Source organism: Phacochoerus africanus, chromosome 2 (genome assembly GCF_016906955.1).
Source record: "Phacochoerus africanus isolate WHEZ1 chromosome 2, ROS_Pafr_v1, whole genome shotgun sequence".
NCBI lineage: Eukaryota > Metazoa > Chordata > Mammalia > Artiodactyla > Suidae > Phacochoerus > Phacochoerus africanus.
This window is the reverse complement of record NC_062545.1, coordinates 70,964,770-70,986,292: the sequence shown is the minus strand read 5'-3', so window position 1 is coordinate 70,986,292 and position 21,523 is coordinate 70,964,770. Positions and strand designations below refer to the sequence as shown.

The 21,523-nt window shown below is 37.0% G+C and overlaps 1 protein-coding gene across 2 annotated transcripts in view; it reads left to right on the top strand.

The window, feature by feature from the left end:
* Positions 1 to 8,509, top strand: part of HACE1 (HECT domain and ankyrin repeat containing E3 ubiquitin protein ligase 1) — a 110,814-nt gene extending 102,305 nt beyond the window's left edge. For both annotated transcript variants that reach the window (XM_047761646.1, XM_047761639.1), the window contains 2 exons: positions 6,195 to 6,308; positions 6,975 to 8,509. In XM_047761646.1, the coding sequence (XP_047617602.1) occupies positions 6,195 to 6,308; positions 6,975 to 7,077 (217 nt within the window). In that variant the 3' untranslated portion in view covers positions 7,078 to 8,509. The remainder of the gene's footprint in view (positions 1 to 6,194; positions 6,309 to 6,974) is intronic.
* The last annotated feature ends 13,014 nt before the right edge of the window (positions 8,510 to 21,523 follow it).

The window sequence follows — 21,523 nt, the reverse complement described above, 5'->3', positions numbered from 1 at the left end:
CCAGCCTACGCCAGAGCCACTGCAATGTGGGATCCGAGCCGCGTCTGCGACCTACACCACAGCTCATGGCAACACCGGATCGTTAACCCACTGAGCAAGGGCAGGGACTGAACCCGCAACCTCATGGTTCCTAGTTGGATTCGTTAACCACTGTGCCATGACGGGAACTCCTGATTTTCATTCTTGATAGAGAATTTTATCTGCCCTTCTGTTTATGAAAATACAGTTCACTGGTTTCAGTATAAATGTACATGATTCTTCTAAGAAAGTTGGAACACAGAAAATTAGAAGAAAAACCATCGCCTGCCAGCAATAAGCACTATAAATAATTTGATGTATTAACTTGTTTTTTTCTGCCTGCTTTTAAAACATAGTTGTGAATATATATCTATATTACATGTATGTAATTTAAACCACACAATTTTATTTTATTTTATTTTTTTTTGTCTTTTGTTGTTGTTGTTGCTATTTCTTGGGCCGCTCCCGAGGCATATGGAGGTTCCCAGGCTAAGGGTTGAATCGGAGCTGCAGCCACCGGCCTACGCCAGAGCCACAGCAACGCGGGATCCGAGCCGCGTCAGCAACCTACACCACAGCTCACGGCAATGCCAGATCGTCAACCCACTGAGCAAGGGCAGGGACCGAACCCGCAACCTCGAGGTTCCTAGTCGGATTCGTTAACCACCGCGCCACGACAGGAACTCCAACAATTTTATTTTTAAAGTGGTTTATAACCATTATAGAAACTTTGGGAAGTAGAAGCTATAGATAGAAGAAAATGAAAATTCTATTAAGTAATTACACTATTCAGAGATAGCACCCTTAATATTTTGCTATATTTTCTTAGTTTTTAAAAAACCTATGTAATTAGAAAAATAGTTGGGGTCACCTTATACACCTAGTTTCAAAGAATCACTGAAACAATATTCATAGATTATAGCTTAAAGATATGAAAGAAAACTTTATTGACATTTTTTTTTGTTTTTTTGGCTTCTTAGTGCCAAGAAATACCTAGAGATTTGAGTAGTTTAATAGTTAAACAAAAATTATATTTTCTATGTAGGAAAGTTAGACAATTCATTGTTTTAAAAAATCACCTCTAATCTCAGACTCTGAGGGTAATCACTTAACATTTTGGTTATTCTTCCAGAATTTTTCTTACATATATAAATTTTCATTTTTCAAAATCACTACTATTTTATTGTTTGAACTTAGCAATGTGTCATTATTATTTTTATTTATTTATTTTTTTGTCTTTTTGCCATTTCTTGGGCCACTCCCACAGCATATGGAGGTTCCCAGGCTAGGGGTCGAATCGGAGCTGTAGCCGCTGACCTACACCAGAGCCACAGCAACTCAGGATCTGTGCCATGTCTGTGACCTACACCACAGCTCACGGCAACACCGGATCATTAACCCACTGAGCAAGGCAAGGGATCGAACCTGCAACCTCATGGTTCCTAGTTGGATTCGTTAACCACTGAGCCACGATGGGAACTCCTAGATTTTATTTTTTAAATGGCTGTCTCTTCTTCAGTCTGTGGACCTCCCTTAATTGATAATTGTCCTTTTTTGCTAAATTTTTCTGTTTAATGAATAATGCAGAACAAATAAAGTATTCTTATGCTTATATACGTGCAGGTTAGTTTGATTATTATAAATATAGGATAAATATAGGATACATAGGATTGGAAGCCGCAAGCTCATAGTTCCTAGTCGGATTTGTTTGCGCTGCACCACAACACGAACTCTCTCATTTTTAATAGTTTCTTATTTGTATACCTTTTTAGGTGGTATGGGCTTCCTGTCATTTATTTTTTGTGTATTATTTTGCCATCATTTTCAAAAGTTCAGGTTTAAATGTTCTTTATATATAGAGGGGCATCAATTCTGCAAGTACTTTTCCCTGAGATAAACATAGATATTTCCATATATTTGAAATTATAAATTTAATTTATAAAAATTATATAATGGAAGTTTTAAATTATGTTGGAAGTTGATTATTAGTACTTTCCTTTATGGTTTTTATACATTCTTACCTACTCCCAAGGTTTTGTATATATATGTTTATCTCCAGTTTTTTTTTTTTTTCTGTGACTGTAATTGGTTTTTACATACCAATTTTTAAGCCATCTGGACTTCATTTTGGTTTATGTTGTAAGCTAGGGCTCTTTTATTGTTTTTCTAGTGGTTTACATCTAAACAACATTTAATTATTATATTTTCCCCCATGATTTGGTTGGTATGAATCTTTAAAATGAAGAAAACACTCAAGTTCTTTAGTACTAAAAATGTCTTTTGGATTGCTGCTCTTGTAGAATAAAAAGCACCTGGATTGGTAAGGCCTAGTGCCTCTCCCATGTCAATAGTATAATCATGGTTAGCAGTGCTGGAAAGAAGTGCACTGTTGACTATTTAACTGGTCACGAAGTGTAGCTGCAAATCCATTCAAACTGAGGTGGAGGAAGTGGGTAAAGAGTAGAGCCAAGGAACCTGAGGGGAGACAGTGCAGAGAAGAGCTTCACCTTCAGGTTGAAGAACTCACTTTTCAGCACTTAGTCTACTTGGATTCATTGTTTTGAATTCAAACTAAATCCTAATTTCTTTTAAACCTCAGCTCTCCTTTTACACTAGACCCAGTTATTATCAACAGGTGTATCATTTCCCATCTAGATATAAAATGTGTATTTTTTTTTCTTTTTGTACTTTTTGGAAAATTCTGACTACTGTTTAGATGGTAAAAAGTCTTTCTTCATACCTATAGATAATTTAGAACAGTTTTACTAAAGAGTCAGATGCATCCTAATTGTTCCAAGAATCAGTATTCTAACTGTTCTGAGAATCAGTATTAACAGCAACTTTTAAATGTATTTATGTTGGTGACAGTATTTTGTTGATCTACATGTCTTACTCTTATTTCATTATCCTTTAAGAAGAATGAAAGTCAGAGTTGATGATTTCTTTGTGTATAAAATAGAAATTTTCACTTTTATTAATGTAATGTAATTTTACATTATATAATTCAGATGTCATAATATTCAACCAAAGACAATTTATTTTTCTCATATATGCATTAACTTTGATGAGCCATAATCGTAGCATAAGATCCACTGGTTATTCAAGTATGGGACCCAGTCATGTTTGTTTGTAGTTTAGACGAGGAGTAAGTTTTCAGGGATTGTTTCTGAGTATCAGTTTACAAAATAATTTCAATTTAGATATTAAAATTGGAGGGTCATATGATTTTTAAATTTATTTATTTATTTTTGCTTTTTTTTTTAAGGCCACACCTGCAGCATATGGAGGTTCCTAGGCTAGGGGTCTAATCAGAGCTACAGCTACCGGCCTCTGCCACAGCCACAGCCACGCCAGATCCGAGCTGCGTCTGCGACCTATACCACAGCTCACGGCAACGCCAGATCCTTAACCCACTGAGCGAGGCCAGGGATAGAACCTGCAACCTCATGGTTCCTAGTCAGATTCGTTTCCACTGCACCATGGCGGGAACTCCTGTAAACTTATTTATGTGAAAGACATTAGATTGATGATTTAAATTTTATTGGCATATAGTTGATTTACAGTGTTGTGTTAGTTTCAGGTGTACAGCAAAGTGATTCAGTTATACATATATCCATTCTTTTTCAGATTCTTTTCCCATCTAGGTTATTTTGGAATATTGAGTAGAGGTCTCTGTGCTATGCAGTAGGTCTTATTGGCTGTTTTATGTATAATAGTGTGTATATGTTAATCCCAAACTCCTAATTTTTGCCTTCCCCACCCCCAAATTTCCCCTTAGGTAACTGAAAGTTTGTTTTTTGAAGTCTGTGAGTCTGTTTTTGTTTTGTAAATAAGTTCATTTGTATAATTTACAAAATTAGATTCCACATAGATTGCTCATTCTGATTCTGAAATACTGTGCTATAATTTGTATGAGAGTCAGTGTCAAGGCTCATTTTCTCACCTTGTCCTGGTGAAGTGACTTTTGGTACTTGTTTTTAAATTCTGCTCCTAGGAAGTTGAGAACAACTTGCCTTTTGCTTCTAGGAAGTTGATAACAGCTTTTTCCTTTTTCATTTTTGGTTGCCTTTGTTAATTTTTTAGGCAAAGGTTAATATGCATAGATAAACTAAGGTTGAATTTTTATTTCACTTTACAGATATTTTCAGGTCTTTAGGTATTCTCTTGCCCTAAGTAAGAATTGCTCATGTGTTAGTGTTTTATTAACAAGATTCAGGTATCTTTTTAACATTCACTTGGATTTCTAAGGTAAGCTTAGGCATTTCATCAATAAAGTGTTTAATAGCAACCAAACTGCTTCTCAACTAGAAAAGAAAACTGCTGTTTTTAGAGATCTATTTATATTGGGTTGTTTTTGCTTTTCCCCCTGTGATAGTATTCATATCACCTGTGATTTCAAGCAGAAAGTCCTGGTACATTTTTCAACAGTTTTTTTTTTTTTTTTTTTTTAGTGTGTATGGTAAAAAATAGATAACATTTAACATTTTAATCATTTTAAAGTGTACAGTTCTATGAACATTCACATTGTTGTGCAGCCATTACTGCCATTCCTGTCTTGAGCTTTTTTGTTAATCTTCCTCAGCTGAAATAGTACCCATTAAAACTAATTTTTCCTTTCCCCGACCCCCAGCCTCTGGTAGCCACCTTCTACTTTGTTACTTTAGATTCCTCATATTAGTGGAATCATAAACTATTTGTCTTCTTGTGACTAGCTTATTTCACTTGGCATAATGTCCTCAAGATTCATCCATATTGTAGCATATGTCAGAATCCCCTTTCTTTTTAAGGCTGAAGAGTGTTCTGTTGTCTGTGTGTATGCCACACTTTGCTTATCCCTTCATCCATGGATGGTTATTTTGGTTGCTTCCACTTTTTGGCTATTGTGAATAATGCTCCTGTGAACATGGGTATACAAATATCTCTGTTTCTGCTTGCAGTTCTTTTGGATATACACTATAATTCTCTATTTAATTTTTTGAGAAAAAACCACCATAATGTTCCCCACAGTGGCTGTACTGTTTTACATTTCCAGCAGCAAATGCATAAGGGTTTAGATAGCTGCATTTCCTTTCCAATACTTGTTATTTTCTGGTGGTCTTTTCTTTTCTTTTTAATAATAGTCAACTCAATGCATATGAAGTGGCTGTCTCATTGAGGTTTTGATCTGCATTTCTCTAATGACAAGTGATGATTGAGCATCTTTTTATATTCAGCTAAGCCATTTGTGTACCTCTTTAGAGAAATGTCTGTATGAGTCCTTCCTTACTTTTTAAATTGGGTTTTTGTGGTTGAGTTGTAGGAGATCTATTTTTTGGATATTAATTCCTAATCATATTTATGATTTGAGAATATTTTTTCCTATGGCTCACCTTTTCATTCTGTTCATGGTGTTCTTTGGCACACAAGTTTTTAATTTTGATGATGTCCAATTTATCTGTTTTTCTTTTCTTGCCTGTGCTTTTGATGTCATATCTGAGAAATCACTACCAAATCCAGTGTCATGAAGTTTTTCCCATATATTTTCTTATAAAAATTTTATGATTTTAGCTTTTCATTTAAGTCTTTGATTCATTTTGAGTTTATTTTTGTATATGGTGTTAGGTACAGGTTCACTGTCATTTTCTTTGTAGTGGATATCCAGTTTTCTCAACACAGTTAGTTGGAAAGATTATACTTTTCCCATTGAATGTTCTTAACACTCTTTTCAAAAGTCATTTGGCCAGATTTGTGAGAGTTTATTTTGAGGCTCTCTATTCTATACCATTGGTCTATATGTTTGTTTTTATGCCAGTGCCACACTGTTTTGATTACTGTAGTTTTGTAGTTTAAATTTCAAAATTTGGAACTGAGACTTCTGACTTTGCTCACCTTGTGGTCTCATTATGTTAGGTGACATTTAAAAAAATACAGCTGATATTATAAATCTCTGGAAAGAGAAGTTTAAAAATTTTTCTAGTTTCCTACCTTGAAAAATAAAACAAAACCCTTTGATCCTAGATATTTTTCACAGAGAAATCATTTGGATTACATTTAAGAGCCTCTGTTGCTTGAATTAATGAAGCAAATCATTTATTTATTCAGCAAATATTTAATGAATGTCTGTGTTTGCTAATTTGAAATATATCTATTGCAAAGATTTTACTTGTACTACCACTTATTAAGATAAGAGCTCTTAGTTCCAGGGTCCCACATGGAGGATTTGCTAATATCATGGGTGGAAGTGGATTGCAGAACTTTACAATTGCTGCTGTGCCATATACTCCAAATCTTCTACCGACCTCGAGCACGTGGTATGTAAAATTGGTTTATTTAAAAGCATTGAAAGTTGTTCTGATTAATTTTGAGTAATCATAGTTGTAACTAATGTGTGGTGCATTGGGAGGAACATCTCAACAGTGATCTCTGTTCAGCGTTTTATAATCACTGATAAATAAGTAGCTACAGCAGCTCCCTTGTGGTATAGTGGGTTAGGGATCTGGTATTATGGCTGCTGCAGCCCAGGTCTGGGTCTCTGCTGTGGCACTGTTTCATTCCGTGACCTGGGAATTTCTACATATCACAGGCACAGCCAAAAAAAGGTTCTTGCCTTCCCATTTTGGGGTAGGGAAGTGGGAAGTTGAGGAAACTACCTACTTATACTCTAATTGAATGTGTGTAATACAAGTATCACTGAAGTTACACTGTCATTTCAAACTAAATTGTCGTATTACTTATTTATTTTAGGCTGAAGGGAACTTATTTTCTTCCGTTATATTTGCATGCTAAAGGAAACCGCAATGCAGCAGTTTTGGTTGTTTTTTTTTCCTTTTTAAATACTACTTCAGGGTTTTCCAATTTGAATGCAAATTTGAGAGAGTGGTTTTATGTTGATTTTGAGTAGTGTTTTCACTGCCAGACAAGACAATAAAAAAATTAAGAAATTTCCTATTTAATGGTGGTATATTTTTCTTTTAAAGCATCAACATGCTCAAGTTACCTGAATACCCAAGTAAGGAAATACTCAAGGACAGGCTTCTTGTGGCTCTGCATTGTGGCAGCTATGGTTACACAATGGCATAATGAAGTCTGGAAAACTCACCTGACTGCTGATGTGCAATTCAGAGTGGCAGAAGTAATTTAGGAAACTGTCAACAGAAAAGCAGCCTAAATGCAGCCCATAGGCAGGGCTGATGTTTAAAATTCATAAAGGATCAGGTTTTCTTTTGTCCTCTGCTTTCTTTTCCCTGTTATGTTTTCTCAGGTCGTGATACAGTTGGAAATATAAAATCACAGTAGTCTTCATTTAAAAAATGCTAATTGAAAGTAGTAGAAACTGTCCTTTTTCATGTCTTTAATCTAATCCAAGATTGTGTTAAGGCAAAATATTCTGCATTCCACATCTGCTGCATAATTGTTTTGTTTAAAACCTGCTGTCTCTTTACTTTCCTGTGTAGTAAATTATATTAGGGCATCCAGCCTGGTATGTCTTATTGCATGTAAAGTGCCATTTATATTTTGGAAAACTGTTGTATAGAATGGATTAATTTACATTGTGTATAAAGCCACAAATACGTATTTTCCCATATTGAATCTATATTGCAATGATGTTTTTTAGCTTTTAAATATTTTAATATGTAAAGTTCAGACTGATGTGACTAATAAACAGCTGATGAAATGATGTCTGATTTATATATTAAAACTTATGCTATATTGTATGTATTATTTGCATCTTTCAGTGGTCACTTTTTCATATACATATATTGTCTCAAGGTTTTTCTTATGTCTTATTTTAATTTATATTTTAGATAAATATGATATTTTACCATATTTCTTTTCATTACTTTTGTTTTTTTGTGTGAGCTCTAGTGGTAGTATTTGAAGATGTAATCCATTTTGTAGATTACAATTTATGTTAATTTTTTTCTTAAATTTACTTTTTTTTTTGGCCGTGCCTGCAGCAGGCAGAAGTTTCCAGACCAGGGATTGCACCCAAGCCACAGCAGTGACAACACTGAATCCTTAACACTAGGCTACCAGGGAAATGCAAATTTGCTTTTGTAATTAGAATGTTGAGTTCAGGTGATATATACATAATACAGAACATTGGGTTTTTTAATTTTAGGGTGGCCTAATCAGTTTTCTATTAAAAGACACATTTGGATAGTTATAGCATACCTTTTGGGAAAGGAGGAACCCTCACACATTAAAAATACTGATGGAGGAATTTGTAATGTTTTGGGTCTTGCCTCTGGAAACGAAAAATATTCTATCTAGTGGCATCATTATTGGTAAAATGATGTCTATATTTTATTTTATTTTTTCTATTATAGTTGATTTACAGTGTTGTGCTAATTTCTGCTGCACTATACATATTTTCTCACATGAGCCATCAGTGTATTTGTCACTGACAAGTGTAAACAATGTGTGTGTGAGTATAGACAAATACGTGTTGTATATACATGTATATAGGCATATACACCAAAAGCTTTGCTAAATTATAAAACTTCTTTAATATGTGTTTTTTTGGTCCTCTTTTGTTATTATGTGTTTTTTTTAATATTAAGAAAACATTTCTCAACAGATTACATTAAAAACTAGGAAATCTAAAAATCACTGTTAGCTCTAAAATTAGGATTCAGATACTTAATTACAATGAATGAAGTTAATAATTTTTAAAATGTTGGTTTTCAAAATTTAATGGTGCAAGAGGTCATTGTCTTCTGACTTCAAATAGGTAAGTGACTCATGTTACTTATAATTTTAATATTATAAACATTAATTTCTGTTTATATTCATCCATTGGTTTTGTCAGATTGGTCCTCTTGCAAGTATTTAAGAAGAGATAATGAAATATTAAAAATCTCAGTTTATATCCATGAATTTGAATATTTTTATATATAGAGCTAGTAACAGTTTTAGGATTTATTCTTTTATATTATTTAGCTTTTACACTATAAGAATTTAATATAAAAAGATCTTATATAGATTAAAAATACTATTAAAGTAGAGGCAGCCAGTCTTTTTAGTTTACCCACAATTTCTTCTGTAAGTAGATGGATATGTTGAATGAAAGGTAGTATAGAAAAGTGATTAGAGATTTTCTTCCTCTTTCGGTAAAAGAAGATTACACTAATAGGAAAATAATTCTTATAACGTGGTAGTTCCACATAAGGAAGAAAACAAATACAGCGCTCTATAGGAATGAAACTGTAAGGTAGGAGAACATATTTTAGGAAAATGGTTAATGTAATGTAAATGGTTAATCTACTCTGGGCAAGAGTAGATTAAGTTACTCAAATAGTTTGAGAGGATAGTGACCAGTAGTTAATAAAACCTATCTTCTAATTTATCCAAAACCAAAATGTAATCTAAGGAGATCCTGATTTTACAGCAGTATGCTGAACACAGCTAGTTGCCATACTGTTTTTTGTGGGCTGTGGTGGGGGAGTAACAACTTTAAAGCACAAGTCACAAGTTGGAGGCTCAACAGATGATTCCCACTCACACGTATTTTGTCATGCTAATTCTAAAGTTCTGGGTTGTCAACATTTTAAACATCTGGAGATTTCATGCAGAAGTCCATACTTTTGGCTTTTGAGAAATCAGACAGTTTAACATTGGTCATTAGTAGTAGGCTGGGCTCCAGTAGAGGTGGCTTTTTTCAGTGACTAAACATGCTCTCCACTCTACCATTTTCTTATCCCTGCCTGCTTTACTCATTTATTTTCCTGGCCATTGACAGCATTGGAGTTTGGTTAAAAAAAAAAAAAAAGAAAAGAAAATTCTGTGTTGATCAGAAATGTTCCTTTGGAGTGTGAAGTGATTCGAATTCTCTGGAAGGCAGTTTGGGAATATCAGAAATTTAAAATGCACACCATAGTCTTTGACTCAATGATTCTAACAGTTTATCTTTAGATACTTACTCATGTAAGATATTTGTACAAGAATGTTCATTGAAAACTTGTTTGTGATAGAGAAAAATGGAAATAATTTAAAGATTTATCAGTAAGGGGTTGCTAATTGTCTTATATCCATATAATAGAATATTAGTGAGTATTTATAAAGAATGGATCTACACATACTGATATGTAAATGTTTCTAAGGTGTGTCAAGTGAAATAAGGTGTATAGAAGACTTATTAGTGTGTAAATACAATATACGTAGGGTTATATGCAAGAAAAAATTTCTGGGCCAGAGACTTACTGTATCTGGGAAACTGTTATAAGATGGGATGAAGACTTTTTCACCATAAAACTTTTATTTCTTGTTTGTTTAGATCACAAGCCTGTGTTGTTTAGATCACAAGCCTGTGTTATTTTCTATATGAGATATATATATATATATATAAAAGTCCAGTATCCTAAATCAAGAGAAGTTTCAGTAATAAGTTTTATTGAATCTATAAAATGCCATTGCAGTGGTGATAAGCAATATTTTCATAATCTCAAAACTTATTTTATAATGAGATTAATTTAAAATGTCTCCTAATTAAACTCTTGCTAACAAAGTCAAAGGAAGGAATGCTCCCTTGCCCACAAAGCTCTTTTTCCATATTGCCTGATAATTAGCACTGTTCATAGCTCCCTCAGATTCTATTAGAGACTTATTTGAATTTACATTCCCCCCAATTTCCTTTTTTTTTAAATAAAGGAACTTATTCAATGTGGGAAAATCGGGAAAGCGTGGTTTCATGTACTGACTGGAAAAAAGCAAAATATTATAATTATACTACTCAACAATTATATATATTTCTAATCTTAATGCATTTTTTCTGTAGTCAGATTCATAAAGAAAATAGCATTTAGTATCTTCTTTGTTTATTCAGCATTATAGGGAGTTCCCATTGTGGCTCATCAGTAAAGAACCTGACTAGTATCCATAAGGATGTGGCTTAGATCCCTGGCTTTGCTAAGTGGGTTAAGGGTCTGGTGTTGCCGTGAGCTGTGGTGTAGGTCACAGATGTGGCTCAGATCTGGTATTGCTGTGGCTGCTGTGTGCTAGAGCTCCAGTTCAACCCCTAGCCTGGGAATTTCCATATGCTACACCGTGCCCCCCCCCCCAAAATTATGTATTAAACATTTCCTATGTTATTATAGCTTATTTGTAAAGTTTTTTTAAATGGTGGCATAATATTCTATTATATGGATGTTTCTTAACTTGCTTGATCATATCTCTAAAATTTTTGACACTTAGATTTTTAATATTTTTGCTTTTATAAATAACAAGTGACCTCTTTCAACACTAGGTGTAGTCAAGGAGTAGTAACATTTTTGGAATTATTTATTGAAATGTTCATCAGTTGCTCCAGAGTTGTGGGCTTACTCTTTGAAGGTTCAAGAAGGGGCACTTGGAACACAGAACCCTTCAGTAGGACCAGATAGGATTATTCCAGCAGCACAATTAGGGCTGTGTACTTTACCAAAATATAAAAGGGTTGGAAAGAGGTAGAAGGCTGTGACAAAGGTAAATTAGTTTTAATAATTGCTTACTTTCAGTATTCTTCCTCAGAATAGAGAAAATTCATCTTCTATGTGATACAAACCCCAGTCTCAGAACCCAGAACTTGAGCATTTAATGTAATGTTATATACACAACATATACGTACAGCTACATCAAGGCTCACTTTTGCTCTTAGGGGTTAGCCTCCATTTATAAAGTTTCCCCATTTATAAAGTTTCCCCCAAATGGACTTCTACAATCTTTTAGAGTACAACCCTTTTGTCAGAGAAGGTATGTATAACAGCTGACTTTATGAATGGGCATTTAGGTATATCACAATTTTGGTTATCTTCACTGCAATGTAGGCCTATCAATGTATATCTATAGTTATAATGGTTTTTTTCGTGTGAGACACGTTCCTCTGTTCCCGTGTGCTTCCACAGTTGTTAGGCAACAAAACTTACTTTTAAAGTTAACATTAATGGAGTTCCCGTCGTGGCTCAGTGGTTAACGAATCTGACTAGGAACCATGAGGTTGAGGGTTCGATCCCTGTCCTTGCTCAGTGGGTTAAGGATCTGGCGTCGCTATGAGCTGTGGTGTAGATCGCAGACACAGCTCAGATCCCATGTTGCTGTGGCTCTGGTGTAGGCCGGCAGCTACAGCTCTGATTCAACCCCTAGCCTGGGAACCTCCATATGCCGCGGGAGCGGCCCAAGAAATGGTAAAAAAAGACAAAAAAAATTAACATTAGTAACAGAAATCCCAGTTTCATAGTTTGGTTTAAGATATTTTAATGTGGGTAAGATTTCTGTTAGAATGTCCTTTGTGAATTCTTAGGTCCTGGGTTATGGTTACCTGTCTATTGGTCAGGTGGACATGTAGGCCAAATGTATTTGTTTAGTTTATATAATCAGTCCTCTCCTTTTACAGATGAGAAAATTAGAGAGCAGAGAGATGATGACTTCCTTCATGTTTCATGGCTGCTTAACCAAACTAGAATTTAGAACCTTAATTTTCTGACTTTTAGACCACTAGGTTTTCTTTTACTCCATACTATCTCTTTTTGACATAACTACATTATAAAAAGACACTTTTAGAAAAACACCTGCAGCCTACTAATAGTCCTGTAAGACAAGTCTGTTGGGAAACTATAACTTAATAAGCTGATAGTTAAGAGTGATTAATAGGACTATATTTCTTCTCTCCCACTGTGCCACAGTAAGCTAGGGTGCGTATTTTACCATCTCAGGATGAAAAAGAACAGATGTATTGTCAGATCGTAGATCATCTCTCGTCATTAACTTTTATTATCTTTATAAAAATGTTCAATTTCAAGCATACTTGGTGCTTGGAAATACGTGGTACATCTAATGTTGCAAAACCATTAAAACCGAAAACTGAGACTATAATGACTATCGCGGTGTACTCGTATGAGCGAATGGAGTCGAGCTGAGTGAAATGGAGAGGAAGTAGTCCTGGGTGAGTGCTGGATATGCGTTTAGTGGAGAAAACTTTTCCAATCAGTTCAACAAATTCCCGTTAATGCCTTCTATATTCAATACTGGTTTAGGGACTGTGACCAGGTCCCTACCCTCAAAGGAAATAAAACTCAGTTGGGCAGATGGGAGGCCTTCTTGAAACAGGTTTTTAAAACTGTGCAATGTAGCATATGATTAAGTGTAAAAACTAACTACAGAAATGTACTAGTGCAGGGGAAGAAGAGTTTAATATAAAATGAATGTCCAAGGTAGCTTCAAGTACCTGGCCTATAGGTCCTCTAGATTTGGAGACAAATGAATTGATCAGCCTCAGTTGAGCAAATAACAGAAAAGCTTAAACATGATAAAGTTAGAGTAAAATAAAACTGGTATGAGCTTGTTATTGGGTTCTAAATTTTAGTGCATTATTATTAGCTTGCTCAGTTCTATGTTCTGGTTATTCCTTGAGAATTCTGATCTGGTGGCTTTCATGGTTTAGGGGCTATTGTATCCAGATGGCTCTGCATTTTCTCTGAGTAGCAATATCTGATTCTTTTTGAAAAGCTTATTGTAAAGGTGGGGAGGAGTACTTAACGTGATGTCTATCTGGTATTCAAATAAAATTAATATTCAAATTCCCGAATTCTAAAACAGTATGGAGGTTCCTCAGAAAATTAAAATAGGGAGTTCCCATTATGGTACAGCGGAAACGAATCTGTCTAGGAGCCATGAGGTTGCGCGTCTGATCTCTGGCCTTGCTAAGTGGGTTAAGGACCCAGCATTGCCATGAGCTGTGATGTAGGTTGCAGAAGTGGCTCAGATCTGCTGTGGCTGTGGCGTAGGCCGGCAGTTGTAGCTCTGATTAGACCCCTAGTCTGGGAATCTCCATATACCTTGGGGTGGCCCTAAAAAAAGACAAAAAAAAATTAATTAAAAATAGGAGAACCATGAGGTTGTGGGTTCGGTCCCTGCCCTTGCTCAGTGGGTTAACGATCTGGCGTTGCCGTGAGCTGTGGTGTAGGTTGCAGACGCGGCTCAGATCCCGCGTTGCTGTGGCTCTGGCATAGACCGGTGGCTACAACTCCGATTCGACCCCTAGCCTGGGAACCTCCATATGCCGCGAAAGTGGCCCAAGAAAATAGCAAAAAGACCAAAAAAAATAAAATAAATAAAATAAATAAATAAAAATAAAACTACCATATGATCCAGCAATTCCGCTTCTGGATATTTATCTGAGGAAATTGAAAACACTCAAAAAGAAATTTGCACTCCTATGTTTACTGCAGCATTATTTACAGTAGCCAAGACATGGAAGCAGCCCACGTGTACATCAATGGATAAATGGAGAAGGAAAATGCAGTGCACATATACAATGGACTATTCTTCAAGCCATAAAAGCAAGTGAAGTCTTGCCGTTTGTGACAACATGGATGGACCTGGAGGGCCTTATGCCAAAGTGAGGTAAGTCAGACAGAAAGATGAACACCATATGATCTCATATGTGGAATCTTAAAAATGAAAATGAAAAAACATTCTCAGAATAGACTGGTGGTTGCAGGAGGGTAGAGGGTGGGTGAAATGGGTGAAGAGGGTCAAAGGTACAAACTGCTAGTTATAAAGTAAATAAGGGGATATGAAGTACATCAGTGTCTGTAGTTCATAATACTGTACTCCATATTTCAAAGTTGCTAAGAATTGATATTAAAAGGAGTTCCCATCATGGCTTAGTGGTTAACAAATCCGACTAGGAACCATGAGGTTGCGGGTTCGATCCCTGGCCTTGCTCAGTGGGTTAAGGATCTGGCGTTGCTGTAAGCGGTGGTGTAAGTCGCAGACGCGGCTCAGATCTTGCCTTGCTGTGGTTCTGGCATAGGTAGGCAGATATACCCCTAGCCTGGAAACCTCCATATGCCGAGGGAGTGGCCCTAGAAAAGGCAAAAAGACAAAAAAAAAGATATTAAAAATTATCACAAAATTTTTTGTCACTGTATATGGATGGACATGTTAACTAGACTGACTGTGACCACTTTGCAATATAAACTAGTATTGAATCAATGTTTTACACCTGAAACTAATATGATACATCTCAATTATATCTCCAACTTTTTTTTTTCTTTTGGTGGCTGCATCTGAAGCATATGGATGTTCCCAGGCTAGGGGGTGAATCAGAGCTGCAGCTGCAGGCCTAGGCTGCAGTCACATTAACACCAAATCTGAACCTCATCTGTGACTTAATCCTTGGCCTGTGGTACCAATGGATCCTTAACTCACTGAGCAAGGCCAGGGGGTCAAACCTGCATCCTCAGGGACACTACGTTGGGTTCTTAACCTGTTGAACCACAACAGGAAGTCTGTATATCTCAGTTTTTAAAATGTAATCTATGGACTGGAAAAAATAGGAATTAATAAAGTGAAAATTGAAGAGCTAAGAGTTTTATATCTTGGTTTCCAAAAAAGATTGAAAAATACAGGGAACATGTGGCTTGAGAGTAATTAATGAGGGGAAACTGCCCTGAGGATTTTCAGTGACCACTAACTGGCTCCATAGAAGTGAACAGTGTGACATGAATGAATACTAGGAAGTCAGCAAACTATCTAGCTGCATTAGTAAGTCGATGTTACTAGCTAGCTATTAGTATCTAGCTGTTTCTTGCCAAAGAGAGAGGTAGTTGTCATTCTGTTATTTTCAGACTACATATGCAGCATATGTCCAAGGAGAGCAGGGTTTCTCAACCTTGGTACTATTGACATTTTTGACTGGATTCTTTTTTGTTGTAGGGGCTGTCCTGTGCCCTGCAGAATGTTTAACAGCATCCCTGCCTCTACCCACTAAATGTCTGTAGTATCTGCCCCCGAGTCATAACCATCTAAAATGCCTGCAGACATTGCCACTTGTCTCCTGGGAGGCAAAATCACCTCCAGTTGAGAAGCACTGAATTACAGGGGTCTCAGCAAACAGCTATCCTCGCTTTCAAAGGACACTGATATCATGGCCAAGAGTGTAGCCTAAAGAACTTAACTTTGACATTTATCTGTGTCCTTAGGCAAGTCACCTAACCCCTCTGCGTTGATCTCCTCATCGATAAAACGGGGATAAGAAATAGCAAAACAACTGATTGGGTTATTGGAAGGATTTAATGAGTTAATCCATGTGCTGGCACATGGTTGGTGTTATGCAGATGTTAGCTATGATTTGTGGACCTAATCAGTGCACCAGCTTCCTGTGGCCTCAGAAGACTTCCCCAGTGCTCCTTTCCTCCACCCTCCTCTTCTCCAGGACAGCACACTGTGGTCTCTCCTGAGAATCCTGACCATGAGCCCTAATAGCACAGGAGGGAGAGAAGGGCCGACGAGGAAGGACAAAAGGAGAAAAGGAGGAAAATCAGCAATGAAAGTCAGTCAGATTCTTGAGGGCCCTAGAAGGAGGGATTTTGGATTAGGAGAAGTGATCCCTTTCTTATATTATCTACTTCCAACCCATCACCAACTCTTGTTGAATTGACCTGTCCGCTATAATGTAGTCAACTTCCATTGTCCTGTCCAATCCCCCATCATCAGGTCCTTGGACCAGAGTGGTCTAACACAAAAGAAGGCAGCAAAGCATCACGGTTGGGAGTGCAGTCTTAAAGCTAGAAAGCCTGCAGTTGAATTCTAGCTTTCCCACTATTAGCTGTTGCAGGAACTCAGCTGAGCTGGGAGAGTGCTGAGCTGCCAGGTGTAGTAGCTGATTAAAACAACAAACCCCAGATGAAAAAGTTAAGCCTTTAATCACTTACTGTGATGGTATAATCAAGAGTCTCAAAGTGGAGATGACATCAACTCTCCCTGTTGCATTTCCCCCATGGAAGGGCGCACTGATCCAGGATCAGCTGCATCAGCAGATATGGGGTTGTCTCACTGTTGAGGGAGCTCCAGACTAAAGGCTCCAGCAGTTTTATGGGCCCTCAGGTTGCGGGGAGGCAAAGTTGTAGTGTCAGTTGTAAAAGTATTAGGAAAAAGAGGAGCAGGAGTGTTTTCAAGGCTTCCCACTGCCCCCTCATAAAAAGGTTTCAGCCAGAAGATTTCCACCCACGGCCTCAGATAAAAAGACCTAGGAATGAAGGGTCTGGGTGCCAGGGCTGGGAGTGCAACATGCAAAGAGCACGACTGGCCAGGGGGCTGAGTTCTTGACTGCATTTTCCTTCAGAGACTGTGGTGCATTGGTTGTGCACCAAGTCTGGTGTGGGGAGGACAGCCTTCCCAGTGAGGAATGCCAAGTGAAGCCTTTGTAATTAAACAGGACTTGTACCTACTCCTCAGCTGTGTGATCTTGGGCAAGTTTCTTAACCTCTCTGTGCTGCAATGTACAAAGATTTAAAATTATGAGAATTACATATTGCGTTAGTTTCCTATTGCTGCTGTAACAAATTATCACAAACTCAGTGGCTTAAAACCACACATGTTTATCATTCTAACAGTTCTAGATACCAAAACATTAGAATAGGGAGAAAAGGCATATGACTCTGTCAATAAATGTAGAAATAAATGCACTCAACCCCTATTGATGATAAAAAATTATCATAAAATCTAAAAGGTAAAAATTTCCTTGATTTGATAAATATACGAAAAATTCTAAGTAAATGTATTAATGGAGAAACTTTCATTCTCATTAAGATCTGCTTTAAGACAAGAATAATAACTCACTGTTAATGTCTGACATACTACTGAAGGTTTGGCTATGATGCAGGGAAAAGAATTAAGAGTTATTAAGATGGGAAATAGACAAAATTGAAATTATTTGCAGATATTATGATTATGTACATAAAGAAACAGAACAAACAGAACAATTATTAGAATTAATGGACGATAAGAATGAGAGTTTTCATTTTTATCAGCAAGGACCAACCATAAAATTTAATTGGAAATTAGATGCTATCTACAATAGCTGATGAAACTATAAAGTATCTATGAAATAACCTCTCAAAGAGTGCAAAAACCTTTGGAGATAAAACCTTAAAACTAGTTAAAGGACACTGGGCCTGAGAATGGGGAAAAACTTAAATGAGACCCAAAAAGAGAACTGACTCTAAGGTTGGCTCCTTTAGAGAGGGGCTGCTTTTGATTCTGCCAGACATCTGAGTACACCATCAACCCAGAATAATTTTAAACCCTTTTTCTAACCTGACATTTCTTTCGTATCACTCTAGTCATGTGAATTTGGACTAAATACCCAAATGAAGTCTGTTTTGTTGTTACGAATCCTTAGGAGAGTTTGTTTTTTTTTTTTTTTTTTTCCCCTCTGCTAGCACTAGGGATTAAGAAATTAGTCTTACTATCTCTAATGTAGGAGGAAGTGGATCTGGGGATCTCTTATTAGACTCCTCATCATGGTCAGGGATTGGACTTTGACTTCTGTCTCCACCCCCATGACCTTATGGAAATCAAAGAGCGAGGTCCTCAGAATCTGTGAATATCATCAGAGTGAAAATCGACTTCATGGTTCATCTTGTCTCTCTAGGTCCATGTTTTCTCTTGTTCTTTTTTTTTTTTTTTTGTCTTTTTGCTATTTCTTGGGCCGCTCCTGCGGCATATGGAGGTTCCCAGGCTAGGGGTCGAATCGGAGCTGTGGCCGCCAGCCTACGCCAGAGCCACAGCAACGTGGGATCCGAGCCGCATCTGCAACCTACACCACAGCTCATGGCAACGCCGGATCGTCAACCCACTGAGCAAGGGCAGGGACCGAACCCGCAACCTCATGGTTCCTAGTCGGGTTCGTTAACCACTGCGCCACGACGGGAACTCCCCATGTTTTCTTATAATTTTAGACACCTCAGTATTCCTTTCTTTCCTGCTTGTTAGCATGTTCAAAAATTTTTTCCCTTTGAATTTTATGCATCAGTTTTGGGTGTTTTCCATGAGAAGATCAGCTAGACTGACTATCGAGTCTATACTGGGGCCTGAAATGGAAATATTAATTATTGGTTTTAGTCAGAAAAATTAATGAAATTTACCAGAATTCAGGAAGTCTTCCCAAACTCATCATTACTGTCACACAATAATCAGAGCACAAGTTGTAGAATCAGTTTGCCTAGGCTGGAATCTTAGTTCTAACATTTATTAGCAGTGTGACCACAGGTAATTTAATCAACCTCCTGTTCCTTAGCATACATAAAGCACTTAGAATAGTGGAAAATATATTAAATGCTCAACATATATTAGCTATTGTTATTACTATTTTGGTCATTCTGTCATATACCTTCATCTAATCTATTGTTTCATTGCCCTTTGATTGAACTGTGTGCCAATATTTTTTCTTTATTTTTTATTGAAGTATAGTTGATTTGCAATGTGTTAATTTATTTTTAATTAATTAATTTTATTTTATTTTTTATTACTCAATGAATTTATTACATTTATAGTTGTACAATGATCATCACAATCCAATTTTATAGGATTTCCATCCCACAACCCCAGCGCATCCCCCCACCCCCTAAACTGTTTCCTTTGGAGATCATAAGTTTTTCAAAGTCTGTGAGTCAGTATCTGTACTGCAAAGAAGTTCTTTCTGTCCTTTTTTCAGATTCCACATGTCAGTGATAGCATTTGATGTTGGTGTCTCATTGTATGGCTGAATGTTGTGTTAATTTCTTCTGCACAGCAAAGTGTGTGTGTGTGTGTTCTTTTTTTAAAATATTCTTTTCTACTATGGTTTATCATAGGATATTGAATAGAGTTCCTTGTGCTATACAGTAGGGCTTTGTTGTTTATCCATTCTATATATGATAGCTTATATCTGCTAAGTCTAACCTTTCATTCCATCTCTCCCCAAATCCCTGCCCCCTTGGCAACCACAAGTCTGTCGATATTTTTCTTAACGCTATTCTCCAACTGTTATCAAGTGGAGGTCATTCTCAAAGAATGACCCATCACTTAGGGAGAATTTTCAGCCCTGCTTTCTAATAGACCCCACTCACTTATTGCTGCCTCTGTGTCTGCTCTCTGTTTCCTTATCTAAAGTGTGGAAGGGTTCTCTGTAGGGAGCAGAGAGACCCTGAGAGGGCTGCCCTACTCAGACTAGGACTCTGAACACTGTTATTCCTCCCTAGCCTAGCTACCCTGCACTAACACTGGAGCCAAAGCTCCTGTAACAAGATCTCCGGCACTGGGAAGACCTAAAAACTTGAAACCATCAGACCTAGATTTGAGTCTCAGTCTTGTGACTTAGTAATGAGGTAAATGATGTTACCATTTTTACTGACCTGCCAGAGCTGTTGCGAAAATTAAACAATATGAAGAGATTAGGAACACTTGTTCAAGGATAGGAGGTCATTAAAAACAATATCAACAACACAAACTTCTAGTTACATTTTGAGAAATGGAGCACACTATTGACAGGTGCTCGTGAGGACAGTGGGTTTTATAACATGAAGCCTAGTTGATATAATATCATCAAACATGAATTGACATCACCACACGAGTATACTCCTCCCGAAGACTGAACATAGCGATCATTAACCTGTGCACAAGAGGCTATAGTTTGTGTGTCAGCACAGAGTTCAGCCATATGTACTTATTCCTCCAAGTACTTGTGACACACTATGTCAAGAGTTCAGCGGCTGAGTTTCACATAGGGCAGTGTGATTCATCGGGATTATTAGGATCCTCTAGGAATAACTTCCCTGAGTTGATTGCCTTTGACAGATCAGTTTGCTTAGATTAAAAAGCAATTGCTGCTGTCTAGTCAGATTTAAACACTTTGGCTAGAAGAAGCTGAACACCAACTCTGTCCGGTCTATAGCAACACCTTGATGTGAAAATTACATCGACCATAGTGAAGACAACTGAGTTAGCAATACTCTCAGGATATGGTTTTGTGATAGCTTGAAGGAGTGTAGATGCCAAACAAAAGTGACCTTAGTCACACATGAGGGAGGGAAGAGTACATTGCTTTCAGTAGCATCTTTATTTGTGCCCGAGATACTGCTAAGGTGGTAACGGGTGTGTGAGGTACCACTCTGCTCCACAGTCATGCAACACTGACCACTGTTAGAACTGGGGCAGCAAGGACTCATCATCTGGGTGAACAATGGAAAATATTTGGGGATATAGGCAGGTGTTTCATACTTTCCCCTTTGCAAATGGACTCAGGGATTTAATAGAAAAAACAATACTATCAAGGAGAGTGGAATAGCAGTATGGTCAGGTGGAAATCATCCTTTTTAAAAAAGAATGGAATATCTGATTTAAGTGAAATTTAAGCCTAATGCCTGAAACTGCATTCCCAGCCTGCATGAGCTATAGATAAAAAAGAGGCTGAGATGACACTAAGCTGACATCCAACCTATCTCTGGTGGATCAGCAAATAAATAGAGCATTGAAACGAGTATGAGTGAGAGGAAAGTCTCATACACACCATCCCTTTCATCACAGCTTCCTTTTATGTTAAGGCTCCTTGATTTCTTTGAATATGGAGGCTGACTGGGATGTTTAAAAGGAGGAGATGAGAAGCCTGCCTTGATGGGCTTCTCTCCACTTTTTTAGGAGTCCAAGTCCTCTGACAGTGTACTCCTTACATGGATTGAGGCTACGGAAAGCCTTGGTTAGACAGTTCTAAGAACTTGTGGTGAAT